The following is a 24,578-nucleotide window of genomic DNA, read 5'->3' on the forward strand; positions in this document are numbered from 1 at the left end:
AGGAGATGACGAGACTAATTGAGATTGAACCTGACCTGTAAGATAGGTGTTTATTTTTACCATATGCTGTACATGCTCACCAAGAAGTTAGCAACTGAGAGAGAAAAAAATGAAAGTAAAAACACAAACGAGAGAGCAGGATTGGGTTAGTTCATTTCCATCCAAAACATTTTTTATTGTCCTCCAAACTGAAAGGTTTACCCTGTGATTTGGCTTTCGCTGAGCCAAAAACATACATTGCATTTCTTCAGGTAGCAGTGGAGGCATACAAAGATCTTTTTGACTGAGAGACATTAATGGAAAGAGCAATACAATATGCTCTCCTTCAAGTCACATGATGAGTAATTTTTGCATTCATGAGTAATGGAGAGAAAATTAATTTCAGATCATGGGAAGCTTGAGGAAATAGTGTCTGGTCTTCCCTAAAAGAGAGGGGGGGAGGGGGGGGGGTGTGAACTGTGAAGACCAGGTTGTGTTTCTTCCATGTTAGAAAAGGCCTGAAAATGGTCACACTGAGGAGAGTTTCATCTGTTTGCCTCCGAGTTGCATTACACCTTTATGTAGAACATCTGTAGTGTACACAAATGGACACTGGATATGCAATTCAAAACCAAAGTGCCCACAGTTGATATAAAGCAAGGTCTTTAGACCCAAAACAGGTGATGTCACACAAAGGGGAGGGGGGTCAAGACTGGACATGAATGTAACCAAACATGGCCATCAGTCTGTGTCTGTGTGTGTGTGTGTGTGTGTGTGTGTGTGTGTGCAGAAATGCCAGTGGTGTGGCACTCAGCACCGTTAATTTACAGTTACTCTGGTGTCTGAGCAAAAGATAAAGACCTCCCCGTTTAGTGACAGTGTGCAGTTAGAAATGGGCACATGGTGATTTAAGCTCATGCTTAAGTTGTGGTAAACCATTCCAAGCAGTTCTTTAATCAATAACTATAAATACACAGCAGCGTTTTTACCGGAGAGGTTCCGGTCTGCCTCCTCTCCCTGGGTGAGTGTGTGACACGTTTGTCTCTTTAAAAACGGCTAACTACACTTTGCTCATCTGCTAGAGGAAACACGGGTTATGTGGAATTGATTATCAACTTTCATATAAATTTTTCTAGAATATATTTATATAGTTATTTTTCTTTCTCTCACGCACCCACCACGCTTGCTCGCTTTCACATTCTCTCGTCTCACTACTTTTATTCAATGTACACAACGTAATAAACATGGGGTTGAGTGTGGAGCGACAGAGCTGAAATGACAATCACTGAGAAAAAAATAATAATAAAACAAAGCCAAAAAGAACTGCAGTCTTTTTTGTCATCCATTGGCAGTCGGACTGACTCAGCAGCCAGCCAAGTACAATGGTGGTTTGAGGGGAGGGAGTGGCCATGTCATCAAAGGGGCGGCGCAGGAGGCTCTTTCTTCGTTGGTGCTGTTTTAGTCGTGGTTTTCGGCGTCTTGGTGGCCGGGGTCATCTCCTTGAGGTTGAGGTTCTCCAGTGCCACGTCTAAGGTCATGACCTCAACACAGCCCATGGCCTCGAAGTCAGCGAAATTCCGCAATGAGCCGTGACAGTCGTCCTCGTCTTCGGAGGAGGAGGCCGAGGCGTCCGAGTCAGGCAGCAGCGTTGACAGCAGCAGCTCCGTCACAAACAAGCTCCGGTCGGCCCACTGGGCCTCGCATGCCTGCCGCTCTGCCTCAGACAGCCGCGGTTCGCTCAGCCTGCACAAGAGAAACTCAGCAGTTGGTAAAAAAAAGAGGACGACAGATGGATGACAAATCAGGTGACAGTAGAGAATTAAAAAACAGCTGCTTAAAGATCCCCTTTAAGACATAAAAACACTCTGCACAGTGAACATCCAAAGGACTTTAAAGACGTTTCAGGTAGACGCAGAAAATAAGAGCAACAGACCCACCTGCTGAGTAGAAACTGGGAGCTATGTGCAGTATGCTGTGTGTTGGACTCCGGCGGACCCGGGTTTGGACTGGAGTTGGTATTGTGGTTGGCGTTGGGGTTTGCGGCAGCTGAATTGGTATTGAGGATTGCATTGGCTCGGCCGCCGCCCCGGGTGGCGTTTCGGGCCGTCTCCAACTGCTGACGCGCCGCCTGGGCTTGTTGGCGCTCCAGCTGGAGTTGCATCTGAAGCTGTTGGAGCTGGGAGGCCGAGGGGCCCGAGTTGAGCTGTCCGCCCGCCGAACGCCGCACCCCTGACAACTGGGAAAGAAGCTCTGGGAGGAACAAGATGGAAAAGGGCTCAACATCAGAAATGATGATTCCAACAAGGAACAAAGACTTGGTCAATTCAGTCAATCAGTCTACCAGACAGTAGGCTCTCATGAAAACATGATATTTAAGCAGACCATGAAAACTCCTCATTCAAAATAATTCAACTTTTTTTAAGAATTTGTTTTGTGAATTTACGTAAGAAGTACATATTTCAAATTGGTCACATTGTTCATCCCTAAAAAATAGCATTTATGAGCTATACTGTCACAGAACAACAATCTAGTAGGACCGCTATGCAGCCTCTGATCCACAAAAGTAGAGCACTATCATTCACAGGACACAGGATAAGACCCTCAGCAGTGAGGTTTTTAGGCTAAAATTCGACCAGTCGGGTCAACGGCCCAGCAGGTATAGTAGGTCATTAGCGAGGAGGCTGTTTGTGAGGCAGACTGAACAGGGACCCTCATTATGGCACAGCTGGAGCTGACATGGCGAATGCCAAGCGCTGAACCAGATTAAAATTGGGAACAGGATAAACAAGGAGTTGCCACAGCAACAACTCTGCCCCCACATTACAGTATTATCCAGACTACCGTTCAGACTAGGCCTGTATTATATCTCTGCTACTGCAGGTCATTTTTCTGTATGTGTGAGAAACAATTTATAGTGAGACAATTAATAAATGTGTCTCTTATTGCCAGATGCCTGATTTAGTACTAAGCACCAGTGTTTTGTCCCAGACCTCCTGCAGATGTAGCTGTGTGATACTGAACTTCTGCCTGACTGTACTGATAACAAAAATACAGCTTTCATTGCCTGACCTAAGAAAACAAACACTCACAGATAAGGAATCTTCTTATTTAATGTCAAATTTAAAAAAACAAAAAATGTTTTGTTTTTCCCACATTAAACAAGATTACTTATCTGATCTTTGTACGTTTTCTTTGATCCTATGTTGATGCTGTGCACCCAATACACTGTCTAAGATTTGGAACTGTGCAGGCTACTTTCCATCATTATTGCCTGACCCACAACAGGTTTCACACTTTCTTCTCTGCAGCTGTGTGCCTCAGAGGGAGCCTGTATCATACCATGTCAGCATGGGTTTACCATGTCGCCATGACGCCTCCGTGTGTGTGTGTGTGTGTGTGTTGTGTGACTGACCTGCTATAGGGTCCATGGCCTCTCTGCTGTAGTTGGAACTCTGTGAGGAGCTCTGGCTGGTGGAGAGCCCCCCTGTGGTGCTGCTGGTGAAGTGCATGTTAGACCTGCGGGCTCTCGGACCCCCCAGCCCACGACCAGGGTGAAACATCCTCCTCACATGCCGCACCCCACTGGACTCATCGTGGAGCTTGCCGTTAAGGAACACATCAAGTACATACTCTGATTGACAAATGTATTAATACACTTGAAGTTGCAGCACAGAAACTGTCACTCCTCTAAATGCTCACTACACTCAGGCCTTCTGATCCAGCTGCAGTCTGATCAAATATTTGCATGGTGCCACACTGGGTATGGCAGCAAACAAAAGCCATGGCCCCATTTTGTGAAGCTTAGGATGCACTTGTTCTGTCTGTATTTCTACATTTTTGCATCTTTTGTTTTCTCAACAGCACTTATTCAAAGTACTCTATAAATAGACTGCATCAGCAGTACTCTGAGTCTTCCCAGACATGGAGTGTTACAGCTGGTTCCTAACAGGCAAACGCAGATGCTGCCATTTCAACCCTTCACGCAATTTGACAAATAACACATCCCTGAAAAGTGCTCCTTTCTGTGGCTCTCCTGAACAACTTGTACTCACACATGTAGGCTAATTCTAAATATGAACTGTTCGCATTTAATATATTATTATAATCCAGGACTTAGCCAAAGAATATGAACATCAACAACTTCTCAGTCTCCCCTCCCCCCCCCTTTCCAGTCAAGACCACATTACTACTTTTTCTGCCAACTAATAGAGGAAACAATTAATTTTATAATGACAAAGAAACTTCATGAAGTTTGTAATGTGGATTGGTCACATCCCAGCTGATACCTGATCTGCTTAATCAGGCCAGTATCACCATCAATATCAATCCAGTTTGAAATTGTACAGCCCTACAAACCATCAAAACTACAATCTTCCACTTGGTACCTTTGGAAAAAAAAACAAAAACAAACATGAAAGCAACATTGAACTGCTTTTGATCTGATCTTTAGCACTCAACACATTTCTTAACTTCACACTACCTGTCGTCATGGCTTTCTTTTCTGGAGAGCCGCTCTGAAAAGGACGAGCGTAAAGACAAGGCCACACTAGCAAGTTTGAAGGAAAACCTGAAGATGAGCACACTTGGCCTCCACTCTGCCTTTCATCCTCCATGCATCGAACCAATGACAAAGCGTGCAACCAACTGGTTAATCTGAGTGAAGCCAAGCGGGAGTGAGAACGGGTTGATCATTTCCTTGTTTGTGATATGAAGACGAGACGTGTGCGTGACTCGAACATCTCACATTTACTTCGAATCCAACCTGCTGCCCTTTGCTGCGTGTCACCCCCCATCTCTCTCCCCCTTTCCGGTCTGTCCACTTAAAGGGAAAAGCCCCCCCCCCAAAAAAAAACCTTATATCATACACACTTATTGCACACTACAGCTTTAAAAAATGGGCAAATGACGAACAAACACATTTTGTAGCTAGCGACCAACACCGACTTTAGCATACCTTGTCCAAAGTAAAGGCTATCAAAGCTACACCGCGTTAGCATCACTATAAGGCTCTGGACCAAATTTGGCTTAGATCAGCCAAAAGTTTACATCTCATTAAGAGCTCATCCGATTTGTACGGAACATGGAGGGTACCATCTAGGGCCACGCCTACAATGGTGTACTGATTGGTCATAGTGGCCGTGGCCTATTACACCCAAAAAAATACATTGGTGCCTGTAGTGAATATGTCCTATACTTAGCCACTACTGGTTGCTAATTTCGATTATTGTTTCTAACGTGTACTCAGACAAAACAATATCCAGTCCTTTCCAATAGTTTGCATTTTGAGTCGTTTATTTTCTGCGTCCTTACAGCGTTCACTTACAATAAATAATAAGTCATATAAAGTCCCAAAAAACAACATAATCCGAGCATAATCCGTTTGCTCCTCTTCTTCAAATAACAACACCTGTTTGCATCAATACAGGAACTTAAATTACCCAAGGCCAGCCACGGCCTTGACAACACAAGGCAATCTCATGCCCCCTGTGGCTTGGAGGAAAACAACCCGTATGGCTCCTACAGTGCCATTAGAACGCATGTATAAAATGAATGTAAATAGGAAGCTTGCATCTTCCATTTACTACAGACCTTGCAGCTCACACCTTGCGATATTTCCTGACTCTTGCCCTGCTGTCGTTCGCTTTGGGTTCGAATAAATTAGCAATCTGGATGCAACAGAACGCATTCACATAAATATCTGAATAACTTCTACACAGAAACCCTGAAATACAGGCTTCTCTTCACACAACTGTAAAAAAAAAATAAGAAAATAAAGTTGAATTTGTGTTTCAGTCAATACAGCTGCCAAATTATGGTATGTGGTGGAGGAGGCACTACTATCTGAAAAGGATATTAAGTCTCTGGGTGCTCTGTGTTCAAGTGTGAGATGAGCAGCAAAGTCATCTGTCACATGATTCGGGTCGCCACCTGGTAGCGCTGCACATATGGGGCAGATCTAGAGGACAGGAAGAGAGAGTGTTACATGTTAATATTAGCACACTTCACTGCACATTCAACATTCACCAGTTGGTGATGGGTGCTCTGGAACAAACCCCGAGATCTGCAAATCTCAACTGTACAAATGACAAATTATAACATGCAGAGATGCTCTGTGTTGAGTGTGTCAAAACTCCAACAGATATGAAGTGATGTTGAGGGCATGGATTGATTTTACATTTTTGACTTTGAATTTGGTTGTATAATTTTCTGGTGGACGCTGTCAAATAGAAAGACATAAGTGGCACTGTTGTACCATGGACAATGGGAAAAGCACCATGTGATTTTGTTTGGTTCTTGTATATAAATTTGTCAAGCTAACTACCATTATCGACTCAAAACAGGTTGGTAAAGTATTTGCCAAACATCACTTATTTAATCCAAAAGAACAATGATTCACTGTCATACTCAAAGGCTCTCATGACGTGACAAAATAAAAAGAATATTTGAGGTTACGAACTACATTATAATATTCACGCTTGCTGCCTGTCTGCTGCAGTGGGAGACAAGTCGCCAAGTAAGTTATTCAGTCTTAGACATTAATTGGCTATTCTGACAGTCATTTACTCACGAATACTCACACACCTTTAGGTCAGCTAATCTGAGTTATGACTGAACATGAAAATGCCATAGAGAATGCCACATTTCACTGATAGGCCAATTTGGTTATTTGAGTGCACAATAGTCTTGCATTGCTAGACCTTCCTCCACAGCGCTGCAAAGGAGGGTCTGGCTAGTCCACACAGCATTCCGGTATAGGAGAAAATGTGCTCTGGTTTATTGGCATTTCTTTAAACCAATCACAATTGTCTTGGGCGGCGCTAAACGCCAGATGCAATAGCGTTGCCTCTGCAAAATAGCCTCGGGAAGTAGAGCCTGGATCGGGCCGAATTTTTCCGTCCGAACCCGGCCCGAGCCCGACAGAGCCGTGACCGAACCCGGCCCGAGCCCGTCAGGCATTATGATATTTATGTCCGAGCCCGGCCCGAGCCCGACACAGTTAAAATATCGTTGTTTTTTTTTCTCATACTAATGACACATGTACGTTTGTTTGTGTGGAAAGTCCGCTTTTATTAAGCAACTGGAAGGCATTCGGAAATGTCAACAGATGAGCGCATCAGCGCACACTGGGGAACAAGCTCACGTTAATCAGCTGTTTAATTTAAAATGTTCAATGTGTTAACCTTTCCTGCTTGCTTCGATTCCGACCGTGATCAGAAAACCAGGGGAGACTCGTTACCTCCAGGGCCAACGTTATATAACGTTGGGGTTAAAATCCCGTTTCTGGTGAGCAGATGAATGAACTTGGTTTTCAGTCTGGAGTTTATCTCGGACACCGCACACACTGTGTACAAAACTTAAATTTATTCCACCAACTCTGCTCCGGTCGCATCTACACGTCTGCTTCCTCTTTCTCTATCTCTCTTCTGCCCACTTTACACACACACTGAGCTCTCTTAAAGGAGCCGCAGCACCATTTTACAACAAATGCCTTATCGCGCTGATGTGACCGAGCCCGGCCCGGCCCGAACCCGACCATCATTTCTAAGTATCTGTCCGAACCCGGCCCGACCCGTCGGGTACCGTCGGGACCCGTCGAGCTCGGGTCGGGTATCCAGGCCTTATCTGGAAGTTACTTGTTTTGGTATAACTTGCTCGTTCAAGTTGTTTTAATCAGGCAACAGAAAACTCAGATTGGACAGATAGTCTAGCTAGCGGTCTCAATTTACCCTGCAAAGATCTGAGGAGTCGTTAAAGGGTAATTTCTGGGTTTTTTTTCAACCTGGACCCCATTTCCCCCTTGCATTTGTGTATAATAGACTAATGTGACCAAAAATCTTTGAAATTGTTCCAGTATTGAGCGAGATCGCAGTGACGAGCTGGCGCGAACCGAGCTGCAATGTAACCTAATGTGGCAAATGTGCACCCTCGATTTTTGTCCACTTTTTCGACTTTTTTTGCTACTGACAGACTCAGATTGTTATTAAAAGTGTCTGACAACATTATCAATCTCACGAGGTGACTTCTTGTCCGAAAACAGCGGTGTGGAGTGTGGAACGCGAGTCTGGGGAAAAAGGCGTTCCGGGAGTCTGTTGTTTCGGAGTAGGATACAGAAATTCTAGGTTTGTGTTATCTAAAAGATTTTCAGTGCCGTGGCTCAATATTTAAATGATTTAAAAAATGTGGATGAGGTCGTTATAGTTTGATGACTGCCTGTATTCATTTGAGCCAGAGTAAGTTCTACGGATGAAGAGAGACAGAGAGAGAGAGAGAGAGAGACAGAGACAGAGACAGAGAGAGAGAGAGAGAGAGAGAGAGAGAGAGAGAGAGAGAGAGAGAGAGAGAGAGAGAGAGGTGAAGGGCGGCGATGCTTGGGATATTGGTGGTGCTCCTGTGGGTGCTGTGCCCCTATATACCCAAATAATATGTTGTATACTATACAATACAATGCAATGCAATGTATAGAGTGGGACCTGTTGGTGCCAGATATCTGTGGTCTTGATGTGTCCAGTGATATGCCTCAGATACAATGCTGTGTCCCCACGGCAGAGAATTTAAATATTGAGCCGTGGCACTGAAAATCTTTTAGATAACACAAACCTATAGCCTAATTTATGTAGCCTACTCCAAAACAACAGACTGCCGGAACGGCCTTTTCCCTACTCACGTTCCACACTCCACACCGCTGTCTTCGGACAGGAAGTCACCTCCTGAGATCGATAATGTTGTCACACAATTTTAAATACAATCTGAGCCCGTCAGTGGCAAAAACAATTACTTTTAATGGAATCGAAGGTGCACAATTGCCCCATTAGATTTCATTGCAGCTCGGTTCGCGCCAGCTCGTCACTGCATTCTCGCTCAATACGGGTGTTAGATGTTAGAAGAAAAAAAATTATACTTAACTATAGTCCTCATAAATCGAGCAGAGTTTAGAATGCCAACACAAAGAAAGCGGAATGTGAGGGACATCCGGCCGAAAATGAGGGACGTCTGGAGGAGTACCTGCTACAAGGTCTTGATATTCAAAGTAAATTAACAAACTAAATAACTGAAGTTTTCGTATAACTATTTAATATACATTCACACTGTGGTAAGTTAATACGCCTTGACTAAACAAAAACTATTTCAAAATTAACTCTAATTTCAGAGTAGGAACATTATATCTCAAAACTGTACAGCATTTGTATGTGCCACTCCAACACACTCAATTATAATGGTTTGGACCCCTCTCAAGCAAGTTCGTAGAATCTGCAGGTTGATTTACGTATAATTCTAAAATGAAAAATCAGAACAAAGAAGGAAGAAGACTCACACCAAAAACAATTCATGTTCATGCATTGGAAAAACATCAGCAGTAATGTAAATGTACAGAACATGGGCGAAGGTTCTTTTAATTATTTCTCAGCCTTTAAAGCCAGTGTTTTCGTGTCTTCTTTCTTGAAGAACAGTATGCATCTATAAATAGAGCTGCACAGTTTACCTGACATCACTTGCAGTTCAGTTATTCCTGCAGCATCGGAAGCTGACATCAGAACTAGGCTTCAACTGTGACATTGTTAAGCAAGTCGACGATTAAGATAAGATCGATAAGAGATACTTTTTATTAATCCCCAAAGGGGAAATTACGTTTTACACTCTGTTGTTACATATTACACACAGGCCCAAAATACACACACACATGTACAAACAGGACCATATACATGCACTAATTGGAGAGATGTCAGAGTAAAGGCCCGGACACACAGACCCGATAATCGGCCGTTGGACAGTCTGGCGAGGTCAGTGACTCGAGTCTGTTCGGTATGTTCCGTGCCGTCGTCCGTCCGAGGGACCGCCATCCTTCATTTTGGCCGATTTGACATGTATAATGGGCGGGGCGGGCACTGCCAGCAGTCGGACTCAAATTACCCATCCTTAAGGGAGCTGCCCATTAAAAGAAGCGAGCAGTTGGGGGTTCGGTGAACTGGCACCTCTCCAGCTACCAGTCCACACATCGCACTTGGTCCATACCGGGACTTGAACCAGCGACCCTGGTTTTCCCAAACCAAGTCTCTACGGACTGACCTACTGCCACCCCCAAGATGTAAACATAGCATACTTTAAAAACCTACAGGGTTCTCTGATGTCAGGGACATTCAGACACTGATTCAATTTACTCGATTGAGAAACATTCTGAGGTATGTGAGGAAAATCAACACAAACGTGAATGTTTCCAGGTCTTAAGATCTGTGCAAACATCTAGTCAAGGTTTCATAGGTGGCTGTGTGTGAAGCTTCAGCACCAACTTACCACTTCTGTGGAGGTCTCTGTGTGCTCTGCAGCCACGTGCTCCTGAAGGGAGATCTCTGTGTAGCCCATTCTGCCACAGTAGGGACATGTGAAGGCCTGGGGCTGCTCCACTGAGAAAGCTTCTCCACCGTAGTACAGGTCTGGAGGGGAATCAAGATGGACATTTAGTGTCAATGTTTTCGCATGTTTTAGCTAAACGTCAGTTTCAGCTGCTGGAATTGCAGAGTTTCTTCTACACGGGATCAACATTTTAATCACAGTTGCCACAGAGTCATACATGATAAAAGGTCCTGTATAAAATATCAAAGTCAAGAGTCAGATAACAGAAAGTTAAAGCCTCAGAAGGCGTACAAATAAACAGGTTTAATTCAGAGGATGAGAGACACCTTGTAGTTAACTACAGCATTTTTTTTTTTTAGCCTTGCCCCATTACAGGAAACTGTTCATTATAAACATTCCCTAGCCCATTCACATAAATCCACCTGGGGGCAGTTTAAACAAACTGTTACCACAACACTTACATATTTTCACCTTATAAAGTGGTTATAATGAACGTGTTAGCAAACAGTTGCCTATTTACACATCCAGCAGACACAGAGCACTATTAGCATTCATTTGAAATAGTGTTTGTGTCCACTTGATGAATGTAAGTCCAATTGTCACTCTCCTGCTAGCTCTGTTTTGATCTCCACAAACTTCTAAGGGAAATATCTGGTTATTAAGTTGGTAAATGCTCCATTGTGTTTACCAGCTAGTCGTTCTGTCTCTAGGTGCCATTTGGTGTTGGGCAGGTTAGGTACTGAGGGGTTATCTAGTGTGGTAATAATTCTCTGTGGTTTCATCAATTTGAGTGAGCCTCACACTACACATAGTCAATATGAAAACCTTTGATTAGTGCAGCTTCAAAGAAAGCAGTCTGTAATACACCTTTCCTTGTCAGCTGCATATAAAATTACCTATGAGAAGACAGCAAGAGCTTATTAGTAGCAAATTATACAACCGTCCATATACAAAGAGTCTAACATATGGCTCACATGGCTGCTTTTCTTGATTTCTTTCCCTCAAAACAAGATTAACAAAAAAAATCAATTCTACCATTAAACTGTTTGTGTAAATACTGAGATCCACTATGAAACAGTTGGTTCAGTGACAGGGGACCAAAAGGCACACTGAAAATACACACAAAAACACACAGTCTTTATGAGCTTGCACCTTCTGCTGTGTTTTCAGCAACAGTTTGTATTTTTTTTTCCAACAGATTGTAAAACAGAATTTGCAACATGTCAAATTCTGAATATCAACATGTTTTACAGCGCCAAGGTATAAAATACTAGTAGAAGTGATCGTCCAACGGAAAGAGAAATGGTCCAATCAATCAAAACCATAAGGCACTACGTTTGAGATGATACCATATATACTTATGTCAGTTCTTGATTATTTGTGAATCACTGTACAAACTTCGAAAAACCCTAGTATAAAAATTCCAGAGCACGTGCGCGCGCGTGCACACACACACACACACACACACACACACACACACACACACACACAATAATGTTGAATGACAGAGAGCTCATGTTGCTCAAATTCACACTTTCCATATTTTCACAACCTGGATAGACACACTGCTCATAAATAGTCTGATGTGAATATCAATTCTACTTACCAAAGTCAACTCGGGTTAATATACACTGCATGGGATGCTCTGTGGTGTGTCTGGTTGTGGTTGCACCGCCCTCATAGCACGAAGCACACAGATCGTAGTCGTAGCAGATTAAACATTTGTATCGTCGACCTCTGAAGTTGCCTTTTAAACATGCATCGCAGCTCACGCCTAAGGGAAGAAAGATAAGACACAAACAAGAGGAGAGGCTAAATGTTGTATATATTTATAACTAACTCGACTTAATTTGGCTCAATGAACACAGCATATGTAACAGGTTATGTATGGGTCGTTTATAAAATACAATGTTTCATAATTTTAAGGATAATTTTAACACATGTAGATCCTATAAACAAATCATGTATTTTCTGTTCTCATTAAGCATTACATGTTTCAACTGGGATTTTCTCAACCAATTTAGATCAAAATTAACTGAGAGTGTATTCTTATAATCAATAAATTAATTACAATAAATAAGCTTCATATTTTTACTTGATACAAAAAAAGTTCACTTCAGAACATATCTATTAGAATTATACAGTATAATTTTAACCGAATGGTAACTACATGTTTGCAAAAAGGGTATTATGCATGTGGTGGACAGAACATGAACACCTGCAAAATGCAATACAATCATAAAGTCCTGCAAAAAAACATTAGCCTAGATCTGTATACGGTAATGTTACATTGTAATTGAGACTGTAACAGAAGTTGAACTGACATTAACGTGCTGTGGTAGTGTACTGGGTTGCATTATATTCTAAGTATGACTGTTTTGTTGGACTTCTCTGTACTTTTTGTATTTTGCTTGTTTGGTTGTATTTTCTTTTGTCATGGCAGTGAAGGAACATGGGTGAGGTGGATTGGATGTATGTATGTGCTGTTTGATTGTAACACATTAAGAAGGATATGCTCAAAAACTGCATTCAAAGCAACCTAATAAATAACCATGGAGTAGAATCAACACTTCTTTGACACAGTCCAGCCAAAATTCAACATTTAAAGTGATGCACAGTGTGTAGGCTATTTATTGCAGGGATCTTGCACTGCATCATATGTTACATGTTACTGTGTCAACCCCCTGTAGCAATCCTCTTACTCAGGAGTGACAAAGACTGACTAGTGTCTGTCCCATTCCCCTTTTAATAAAACTATACTCACTACACCCATCTCATTCATAAAGCCGTCCTCATCACTATATTCATTCCAACACTATATAAAAGGCTTTTAACCTTGTGTTCACATAGGGTAAAGGGGGCCTTCTGTGTTCAAGACCAGGCAATTCTTGATTGACTAGGACAGTCGTGCTGCTGTGTCGGTGTATTGTATGACACCAGGCTGTCTAAACTCCCTCATATCTCCATTCATTGCTAGCAAGGTGTTAAAGCTCAGTGCCACCCTGATCCCGCTGTGCAGCGGCTGCGGAAACGTTAATGACAGTAACAACGATAACCACTTACATCTCAGAAATATACGATGACAACTGACAGAAAAGTTGACTACAACAACAACAACAACAACAACAACAACAACAGACATGGAAACTAAATGCCGCTTTGGCCTGACTAACCTTCGCTGCTGGCTCACCATTTAACGAATAAACCAGACTGTTAGCTGACAAGCAAGACAGCTGTGGTAGACTTCACCTAACTCAACTTTTTGCCGGCTGGTGAACTCAAGCATCTGATTGACAACGTTAGCTAACGTCTACTCGACACCAACAACGAACTTCAAGCCCAACAAGGTTGGCCACAAGGACGAGGTGAATGTTGGTTTGCGAAACTGGAATCTAAAGGCCAACTTTTACCAGGAAGGAGGCTAAAACAAGCTAACGTTAACGAGAAGAGAAGCCCTCGACCCCGCAACGTCATCTGGGATTCGCTGTTCTCCTATGTTTCCTATTCTCGGCACTCCCCCTTGCTCCCCAGCTCGTTAACGTTAACCTACATAACCCATTACCAGATAGGTTCCAGGCTAGCTAACGTTAGCACAGTTAGCTAACATTAACTAGCTTCTTCCGCTTATATGTCAGCGTTGTTTTGGTCAACTGACGCTGACTGCTGTACATTTTCTGAAACATAAACGTCAACTGCAAGGTCCGTTGGGTTAGACACACATTTAGTGGCCGCCATAATGCGTCCCCACGAAATTACACTGCACCCTCGCTGCTAACACTAGCCAACGTTAGCTAGAATGGGCTGCAAAACAAGACATTCTCGGCTAGCTAACGTTAGCTCAGTGCTCTGTCAAGGTTTTTATCAATACTCCCGATTTGCTCACATCTCTGTGTTGAAGTGTATTTTTACCTTCATGACGGGACATCCTACGAATACTAGCGCAGCCCCCTGCTTGGGCTCCCTGGCTTGCAATACAGAATAATATGAGTGAAGAGAAGAGAAGCCGGGGTTGGTTGGCTGTCCCTGGCCTCTTCCCTCATGAAGGATCCGGTCTGGCTCACTGCCACCCCTCCGCCTCCTGCTGTGTCACTGTCCGGTGCACTGCTGCTCCGTCCACACGGTGGCAGTGTTGTCTCAGTTGCTGAGTTGCCTTGGCTGGTGGGTGGCTGAGACATTTTGACATCATTGACTCTCCAGGGACTTTAAAAGGGCCCCTGAAAAACAAAGCTTTTAAAAAAATCGTTAGCTTAATGCTATAAATGTAACGTTCCTTGTCTGTCTTTCTGAAAAGACACTTAGATGTGTTTCCCTGTCACCTGAAGGGGCTTCACTACTGTAGATGTATTGAGAACCGTTAGGCAAACTCTAAAATAGGCCTTTTAATTGGTTTAATAGGGACTTTAACAGGACTGACTAAAAAGCAGTAGTGATTGAAATAAAAATTATTTTATTTAATTTGGACATGCTTTAGAAAACATAGCTTATATAGGTTTGAATGCCATGTCATAGCCTACTCTGAGAGTAGGTTACATATATAATAGTTAGACCTACATAAGAAAAAATACCTTAAGCAAAACTCCTTGATTGTTATACTGACATTAAAAATAACATTTAACAAATAATTATAACAGATCTCTGATAGCTTTAATTTACAGTGAATTTATCAAAATTAGTCCAAACACATAAGAAAATGACAGAAATGTTTAATTGTGCAAACCTTAAAATCTTCTATAAACACTACTTATCAAATGCCCAGCCGCATACATGCAGGAAGCTTCCTTATGAGATATTGATGGGCCCTTCTGGCTAGTTGTAGACCTCTCACAAGACTAAAGTATACCTGAAGGAAAGTAGCATTTGGAAGAAGAAAACATCAGTTTCCCAAGTTTTGGACCTCGAAAGCTACTCTTTAAAGTAAACACAACATATGGTTATCTTTACATATCCTGCAAACAAGATAATTGGAATGGAGCCTCAGGGAGAAGGGAGAGACATGATAAAAGGTATACACATATGCAGCTTTAAAAAATTAAATATTTCAAAAGTTTTTCGATTGGAGAAGATTTAGCAAAAGGCACAAACCAAGAATTACACGGCATCCAAAAGCTTTGTGTGAGTCCTTTTGAGAAACAGTTTCCGCTAACACAACTCAGTGGTTTTTTGACAATAACTTACACTAGATGAAGATGTTTGAATTACGCTCTTTTTGCTCTCCCCACAGAGGAGCCTGCGTCGGTCTACGCACTTGATTGTTTTAGTATTTCACAGTGCCTCATTGTTGGGTTTGCCAGGCAGACCTTGTAGGGCAAAGTCAGAACAGGTCAGCATAGTGCAGAATCAAACTGGCACTCATACTGGGCAGCTGGCTGAGGTGTGTGGATGGAAAGAATAGCAATACCCCTGCATGAGAAGCAACATTAACTTTGAAGTAAATATAACTGCCATTGTCTTTCATCAGCCCAAGACACTAATTCTGGAACGTCATTGAGTTCTGCTCTTTTATTTTTTGAAGACCTACAGACTTTTTGTCACTCTGTTGTTCAGATAAAGAACAGAAATAAAAGAAGGGTGTGACGTAAATTCAAGCTGTATTAAATAGTTTTGTCACAAACCAGATTGGATCTTTCTAAAACATAAAATGTTCTTAGCTATGACTGATTAAATATCAGTCATAGGCAGGATTTAATGTTATTTAAAATGATATGTTTATGGATATAAGTCCCATATGTGCTGGAGGAGTGCATTATTATCATATCCTCAATGATCTTTCAGTATTTAAAAATTCTAAAAAACAAACCACATCCTGCGATGCAGCAATGACTACCGTCCTCCAGAGATCACTATAATAGAGCAGGATGGATTTTATGCTGCATTGCATCATGTCATTATTTGAACTCCAGTGCCCTCTGGAGATGCACCTTCTGCTCTGCTCTCACAAACATACAGTACGACTATAAATACACAGGTAAAAATGGGACAAGTTATTTTGGACGCTCCCGTATCACGCCACTGTCTCACTCTCCCCCTTTGAAAAATACTGTACATTTTAATATTAATGCCAGTTTTGAAATTCTTTAATTAAAAAATGCATAATTTCTAGTCAAGTCAGTCCAATTCACGGTAAAGCTGGTGATATGGAAGAGATTGGATTCATTTGCATTTTACATCATTTGCATTGTGTGTGTGTGTACAAAACACACTTCAATACACAAATTTCTGTGTCTACGGACAATAAAGTGCTATCTATCTATCTATCTATCTATCTATCTATCTATCTATCTATCTATCTATCAAGGGCATTATTTTCACATTATTAGTATGGCCATAAAGTATCATACTACATGTATCATCATCTGCACCCTGTGTATACACAATATGACACCTTTCGCAAGTAGTATGACATTATCGTGTTGATATTGCTGTCCAGATAATTTTTTAGCAGCATTTAGGTGATTTATTTATACCAAACAACAGAAAATATTTAAAAATATATTATGGCACATTTAATCAACAGCAATCTGGAGAATGCTTTTACGGTGATAGATGCAAAAACCAAGAGAAAGGAAAATAACTAAATACAATAAAAAGACAAATCATATAAAATAATAAAATGAAAAATAAGATCAAAGATGATAATATATATGCTAATAACAGGACCACAATATTTAACTCTAATAAATAGACCTACTGAATAACTTCTTCTTGAGACCATGATAAGGAGCATGATGAGACATAGGCTACAATCACCCTACTGCACAATGTAACCAGCAGCACTTAGTTTTCAGGGAGGCGTAAAAGCTGTTTATATCCCAGCCCATAGACTGCGCCAGCCAGGGGCTGCTGGGGTGGCAGATGACACTTCCTACTGGATATAGGCGCAGATGTATGTACACAAAACAGTGGTGTTATTGTAGCAGAGACCCTTGCGTGAGTGCGCCCATTCTTCCCCTCATCAATTGAAACTGGTCGGCTGATGGTTTGGCAACGCGCCAGGCAGAGGGGACGATGCTTTCAGGGGGGAGGGAGCCTCGGCATCCCCCCACACACCGGTCGGAGCCTTTTAAATAATTCCATCACTGTAGAGGAGGGTTTCCCATATATGATACTTTGCAAAAATATTGTTATTGTGTAATATAGGCTAGGGCTATATCGTAAGATTAAAAAAAAAAAGAAAAGTCATAGCGTGAACACCGGGTCTGATTTTCTAGAATATCATTGGCTCAATGACTTTTTGTTGATTATTTTTACACAGTCTGTTTAAATCCGGCTAGGCAACAAAGGTGCGAGCTACTCGACCTTCAACCAATACTGAGCTACTCGATACGTTTTATAGCAGCTTCTGCGTCAGTTGTACACACCCCACGCGGGTTAAAGCACGCGCAACGTGAGAAGCCTACTACGACTTCATTCAGCTTTGCCACGCCTTTAACGTAAACAAATGGGGGCTTGACCAATAAGATTCACGATAGATCAGCCGATGATCAGATGACTGAAAGGGGGAAACTATTTAAAACTCTAATGAGACACTTGATGCAAGTTTATACATTTCTTGAGCGGTGCTTTAACAGGCGCGCACCAAAACGCACCACCGGCTCTGTTGCTCTTTGTCACCACTGGCTCTAAACTCACTCACCAACTTACCGTGCTACCGCCGGCAATACAAAAGACATTTTATATTCCAAGGAGCTTCCTTTTCCTCCACTCTTCGCCGGGGACTGAGAAATGAATCATAAAGCCCGTTTACTGTGGATTTTCCTACAGTGTGCTGCTGCGCTCCTTTCACTCGCTGTTGGGGAAAAAGCTGTTCTTAAAGGTAAGAAATGGCTTTGTCTATTGTCTATTGTAGTCTTTGTCTATTACATTCATTTCTATCATTTATTTCTTTCCCAGCCTCAAAGGGAAGTGTCAAAATCTAATATAACGTGTAGGGAATATATGCGCTCAATGAATGGAAAGAAGTAGCCCAAACCTCACATTCCCTACACATCCCCGATTTATCCATCCACATTTTTAGGTTATTGGGTGAAATTACGAAAGCGAACATGTGTGTGTGTGTGTGTGTGGGGGGGGGGCAGAGTTAAACAGAAAAACGGGAATGGATTTAAAGGACTGCGACGTGTCCTTTTTGGGAGCAGCAGGAGTCTTGACGCAAAAGCTCCAAGTGGAGGACACACAACGCCAGTACGCCACGTCTGAGTGAACTATTTGGAAAGATGTTCCGCTGAATCCGCGTTTTACCACGGACCTCTCACCACCGTTTTTACTACCCAGCTGAAGTCTTTTTAGTCTGTGTGGCCCATTACCAAAGGGTGTCGAGTTCATTCAAATTCAGATCTGACGTTTCTGCTCTGCGAGGCGGGATTAATACAGACTGGTTTAAATTAATGTACCCCATAATCAAGAATCTAACACAAATGGACCAAATGGGCTCTGCAGTTTTTAAAATAACTCTTATTACCAACATTTCCATAGGCTAATTATGACTTCTTAAAATCTGTTAGCATCTTCTGAATGCTTTAGGCATAATTGCAACGTTTTAGCCAAACAGCACGTGTTAAAGTCAGATATAATTACACGAGCTCTGGCTGCAGCTGTGTGAAAAATAGCATGAAATGAAGCAAGAGGAAGGGTGGCGGTGAGATTTTGGCTCTGCGGTTCAATTTGCACCCAACCTGCATTAGGCCTAATCTAACAGATGTTGGCTACAAAAGCAAGTTGATTTGTCTGTCTCAGTCGCTTCCTGCACGTGTGAGGCATGGTTGGCAGAGTGCATCTTTATTTTAGTGTGCGTTTTTCCCCCCCAATAGATTAAGACAGGGATCTTCAACAGGGGGTCCGGGACCCCTATGGGGTCCTCAGAGTCAATGCAGGGGGTCTCCAAATTGTACTAAATTTTTGAATTTTTTTTTCTCCAATTTTAAAGTCTTAACATGAATCCAACATATTATAAGCAAATCTAAATCCCCACTGGTGATAGGCTTACTGGCCCATACGGTTCATCCTAAGTGTGTTTAACATTAAAACATGATTATAAAATCATGCCAACAATTATTAGGCTATTTTAATAGCTTAGTATTCTATGCAAAAAATGTATAAGGGCTTTAGGTGACCCTACAAGTTATTGTAGGCCCAGTTTAATATGCAACTTTATTTTATAAAATATATTTAGTAGGGGGGTCCCTGATCCCTCTCTTTTTCAGTTAAGGGGTCCTTGATTTAAAAAAATGTTGAAGACCCCTGGATTAAGGCATCAGAAATGCAGAAGATAAATAAAGGTAATCTGAGCATTTTCTCAATTTAACCTTGACATCCTATGTAATTTTTCCCTCAGGTGAAGACAGTGGATTGGATGAACTGTCAACAGACAGCAACGCTTTAAATGGCGTCAAGTACAACATGAGGAAGAGTTTAGATCTGGACCAGGAGGGCTGCTACCTGCAGACTGGCAAGAAGGAGTGTCTAGAGGAGTGTGGCTTCAACGCTACAGCCAAGACCATCTTCATCATTCACGGCTGGACGGTACATATGAGTTAAACAATTATTTTGGATCTTCGCTATCTAGTTACAGTCCCTCTCTTTCTTCATCTGGTTCACTCTTGACAAACCTCACCTCTACTTGTGTGTTTCATGAGTGGAAGTGTCGTCTCTCCATTCAGAGTGCTTTGATTGTTGGAATGTATCATGGGAATGTATTATGTGAATGTGAACTGAGTGTCTGAGAGAGGTCACCAGGGTGAAGTAGTCTGACTGACTAACCTGTTGTCTTTCTCTCAGATGAGTGGGATGTTCGAAAGCTGGATGCACAAGCTGGTCTCTGCAGTGATACAGCGAGAAAGTGAGGCCAATGTGGTTGTTGTTGATTGGCGATCAATGGCTCAGCAACTGTACCCTGATGCCGTCAACCATACCCACGGCGTCGGCCTCAACATTGCCACCATGCTCAACTGGCTTCAGGTGCGTACAGTCTTTTTTACAGTACAGTCATTTATGCTCTTAAACACTTGTGAAGCTAACTTGCTTACCTCTTATGAATCCCATGTTCCTTCTGGCACTGAATCCAATAATGCAAATTTGGTTTCTAGTTAGATCATTTACAAAAAGGGAACCGTCCCTTGGTCTGAACCAATTAATTGTAATACTCCACTAAATACCACAGTACCCTCATGCACAGGTTGTCACCCGACCGTCATAAAGCCAAGGTGTCTTTTTAGTATGTAGGACGGAAACATAATCATCTCATTAATTCTCACATGTTTTGGGATGTTTTTTTTTAGAAATGACTTGCGGTGTAGTACCTGCAAATCCATAAAACCTGCCCCCTTTCTGTCTTACCATTGCAGTGACTTAAGAGATCACAGTCCTTCTGTGAGCGAGACAGAACTGTCAAAACTTGTTTTGAAGAAGTGAAATGTTATGCTAAATAGTTTCTCAATATTTGATGTTCTTTAAGACAGCCCAAATCGCCTTGAGGCAGTAGCTCAATTTCCTTCTGGCATCTTGTCTTTACAGCTTAGGATACTTGGGTGTTTTCAAATGAGGATCAGGGTCTGTTTAATACTTTGGAAGCAAAGACAACAATTCCCATTCAGCAGGACTGTCACATAATTGGACCGGTGCACGAATAGCAAGTGATGAGAGATTCAGGCACCCTGCCACATAGTTGTAAACATGGACAAAGACTATTTCATGGAGACAAACTGAGACAGATGGTGGAGGCGCTGTTGCATGGACGGGACTGTCGGTAGATTCTTCCCGGGTTAACTGAGCTTGGCTCAGCTGCAGGCACGACTGATAATCGCTGGCTGAAGTCCAGGATTTGTTCAGTGTGGGTTAGTGTTCATGGTGGCAGCTGTGATATAAGTGTTGCATTTTTTTATTTTATTTTTTTAAAATCTTAACAGGATGAGCAGCAGCTGCCTCTGGAGAAAGTGCACCTGATTGGCTACAGTTTAGGTGCTCATGTAGCTGGCTACGCAGGGACGTTTGTGCAAGGCACCATAGGCAGAATCACTGGTAAGTTAAATGCAACGTAAATCTGCAATAAACGATGCTCAGAGATGCTGCCACCCTTGTTTTCTTGACCTGTCACCTTATTTCTAATAGGTCTAGATCCAGCAGGGCCAATGTTTGAGGGTGTAGAGGACCGGAAGCGCCTCTCCCCTGATGATGCCGACTTTGTGGACGTTCTGCACACATACACTCGAGAGGCTCTCGGTGTGAGCATTGGGATCCAGCAGCCGATTGGAGACATTGACATCTACCCCAATGGTGGTGACGTGCAGCCCGGCTGTGCACTTGGGGACGTGCTGGCAGTGGCTGGAAGTAAGTGCCTAAGAAATGGCTCTTTGTTTGTAGACCCCAGCTGTCCCCAACAAGAGTTATCAATTAAAACATCTGCAGAAACCTGGAACATCTTCACTGCATTTCTTAGTTTATTAGGGTTATCCCATTTCCATCCGAGCAAAGAGATGAATGATACTGTATCTGAGTCCATATTGTAGTCTAATTAATTTTAAAATATGAGCTGTAGCCCATCTAACCTACGTTCCTCTTTCTCTCCAGATTTCATGGAGGTGATGAAGTGCGAGCATGAGCGTGCCGTGCACTTGTTTGTGGACTCCTTAATGAACAAGGAACACATGAGCTTTGCCTACCAGTGCACCGGCCCCGACCGCTTCAAGAAGGGCATTTGCCTCAGCTGCCGCAAAAATCGCTGCAACAACATCGGCTACAACACCAGAAAGATGCGCAAGAGGCGCAACAGTAAAATGTATCTGAAGACGCGGGCTGACACTCCCTTCGGAGGTAAGTCACAATACTTAATGGCCTGTAAATGCATTGCCAGTTATCTTTTACTACTACTATCACTTCCTGTAAGATAACCTCATCACTGTTTCCTATCTGTAACCTCCACATTTTTATGATTCCACAGTCACCTGTGTAAACTACTACTGTACACAATACACGGTAGCTTAAATATTAACTGTTTTTAATGTTTTTTTTTTTTTTTTTTTTTTTAAGGCTACCACTACCAGATGAAAATGCACGTGTTCAACAGAAAACAAGCAGACAATGCAGATCCCACCTTCCATGTCAAGTTGTACGGAGCCCATAATGATACAGCAAACATATTTGTTGACGTGTAAGTACAAAATCTGATGACAAATCATAAAACCACCGTGCACTGGCTTGACTACACTGCCTGTGATATTTAGAAGCGCAGCGACTGCTGTGACATAAATTTGGAACTTGACCCTGATATTTACTGACCTTTTCAAAGTGCCAGACACGTAGGTTTGTAATGTACAACAAGCTCAGACTGGAGGAGGAACTCCAGTCACTTTCAGTTTGTGCTTATTTAAAGTCTTCATCACAACCTTGGACATAAAAGCACAACATGGCAATCAGAAAAGCATCACAGCAGCTCAGAGTGTTCAACATATGTCAGCTTTAGTCAATCACTACATTTGTTTTGATTAATGCCGAATCAAAATGGATGGCTTGAACACAGTTGTTAGAACTTCTGGGCACCTGACTCATCTCGATTTCTCCTCCCCTTTGTGCAGCCACGATGAGACTATTGGCCTGAACCTGACAAACACCTTCTTGGTGTTTACTGAGAAAGATATTGGTGACCTGCTAAAGATCCGTCTGAGCTGGGAAGGAGAATCTGAATCCTGGAACTCCGTCTGGAAGAACATTAAGAAGACATTCTGGGCCTGGAACGCCAAGCCTCCCAAACCTGTACTGGAAGTCCGGCGGATTCGTGTGAAAGCTGGGGAAACGCAAAAGAAGTAAGCAGCTGTCTAGACTCCAAACCTCCCAGGTTATTTTTTTTTTTTTCTTGACCATCATTAACACTATTTTTTTGTTTTTGTCACAGGTTTACGTTCTGTGCACAAGATCCTGCAAAAACCGAAATTTCACCAGGGGAGGCCGTAATTTTTGCGAAATGTCGGGATGGCTGGGAAGTGAAGCCAAGGAAACGGTACGAAATGGTGGATGCCTTCTCAAAATACTATTGAATTTTTTGATAATACTATAGTGTGTATGTGTGTGTCAATGTGATTTATTCCTAATAAATGAAACCTGTTTTTTGATATGACAGGCTGCTCATGTAACAACATGACACTTCCAACAACCAATGGACCATTACTGTGGTGGGCCCAACATGGATCAGCTAGAAGCACTGCCTTCTCTTTATTTGAGCACTTTTTGTAAGAGGAAGATTAATCAGCGCACGATGGGAGGGGCTCAACTGGATTCTAAACTGCACCTGAAAGGTTTCCATTTTTTTTCTGGAGACTCAGACTCACGGGTCTGTCCAGTGTTTACTTTACTGCTGGAAAATTACGCTCAGGCTAAAAGCGTCCTAAAATGATTAAGATTGCCCGAGGAGTTGGAACGTTCCTTTGTGTGGACTAGTGACGTAGAATACAGATCTGTGCCAGTGGACATACACCAGCAATTGTAGTCACTGTACTGTACATTTTTAAATATTTTATTTATGAGAAAAATGGAAGCACTGCAAGACCAACGTTATTTATCAGAGCACATCCCATAATGAAGCATATTTTGAATGCATTTCTCCTAGATGCAGTATTTGCGTGTGTTTGTCTGTTGTGACCAAGAAGTGTGCCTTGTGCTGAGAGATTACTGATACTGTATAACTGAAGATACCTGATTTCATTGCACACAATCTTTGAGATTTTATGCATAGTGTTACTGTATGTAGTGTATTTTGGGGATGTGTTTGTGTACATAATGTAAATAACCTTGGAAAAATAAATCATTAATTTGTAGAAACTGTTGCCGTTGCTTGTCATTTTAACTGTCACATCTCTGTTGAAAGACTTCTTGGGTTCTTTATTGTGATTTGCTTCAGGAGGAATGGACTTGTGGTTCTCAGAAACTGTAAACTAGTGTTTATTGGTTTCTGGTCAACAAACTGCAACGTTTTGCGATCTTCGTGCAAGCAGCGCTCACAAACCGCTTTTGGGAAACTGATGCCTGAGCATTAAACAAGCTTTACTGGTTGATTGAATTGGTAAATGCTATGCTCAAAATCGGTACAAAACAAGAGAAACGGCATTGACCTGAGAAACATGTTCCATCCTTAAAATCACATCTTGACTTAACTAGAACTCTACTGAGTAACCACAAGTGTTGTATAATGCCTAATTTAATTTGTTGTTTTTTTTACTTGCACAATATTTGTGGTCACATGTTCATTGCACAATTCATAAGTA

At 42.1% G+C, this 24,578-nt stretch overlaps 2 protein-coding genes across 3 annotated transcripts; one reads left to right on the plus strand and one right to left on the minus strand.

Annotated features, from left to right (window-relative positions):
* Window positions 1–141: 141 nt before the first annotated feature.
* On the minus strand, window positions 142–14,444 carry LOC116054261 (E3 ubiquitin-protein ligase KCMF1-like). 2 transcript variants are annotated; one of them, XM_035998939.1, is made up of 7 exons: window positions 14,239–14,444; window positions 11,936–12,103; window positions 10,270–10,409; window positions 5,834–5,935; window positions 3,392–3,572; window positions 1,917–2,229; window positions 142–1,722 (listed from the first exon to the last, which is right to left on the minus strand). In XM_035998939.1, the coding sequence occupies exons 1-7, from the start codon at window positions 14,252–14,254 to the stop codon at window positions 1,395–1,397; spliced, it is 1,248 nt and encodes a 415-aa protein (XP_035854832.1). In that variant the 5' UTR covers window positions 14,255–14,444; the 3' UTR covers window positions 142–1,394. The 2 variants fall into 2 exon arrangements, with proteins under 2 accessions (XP_035854832.1, XP_035854833.1); XM_035998940.1 differs by lacking the exon at window positions 14,239–14,444 and adding an exon at window positions 13,503–13,522.
* A 3,400-nt stretch (window positions 14,445–17,844) lies between these two features.
* Window positions 17,845–24,137, plus strand: lipg (lipase, endothelial). The gene is made up of 10 exons (XM_031305725.2): window positions 17,845–18,142; window positions 19,661–19,848; window positions 20,104–20,283; window positions 21,231–21,342; window positions 21,433–21,651; window positions 21,892–22,134; window positions 22,351–22,471; window positions 22,896–23,123; window positions 23,213–23,317; window positions 23,438–24,137. Exons 1-10 carry the CDS (start codon window positions 18,052–18,054, stop codon window positions 23,448–23,450), a joined length of 1,500 nt encoding a protein of 499 aa, XP_031161585.1. The 5' UTR covers window positions 17,845–18,051; the 3' UTR covers window positions 23,451–24,137.
* Window positions 24,138–24,578: the final 441 nt, after the last annotated feature.

This window comes from Sander lucioperca, chromosome 2 (assembly GCF_008315115.2).
Source record: "Sander lucioperca isolate FBNREF2018 chromosome 2, SLUC_FBN_1.2, whole genome shotgun sequence".
Lineage (NCBI taxonomy): Eukaryota > Metazoa > Chordata > Actinopteri > Perciformes > Percidae > Sander > Sander lucioperca.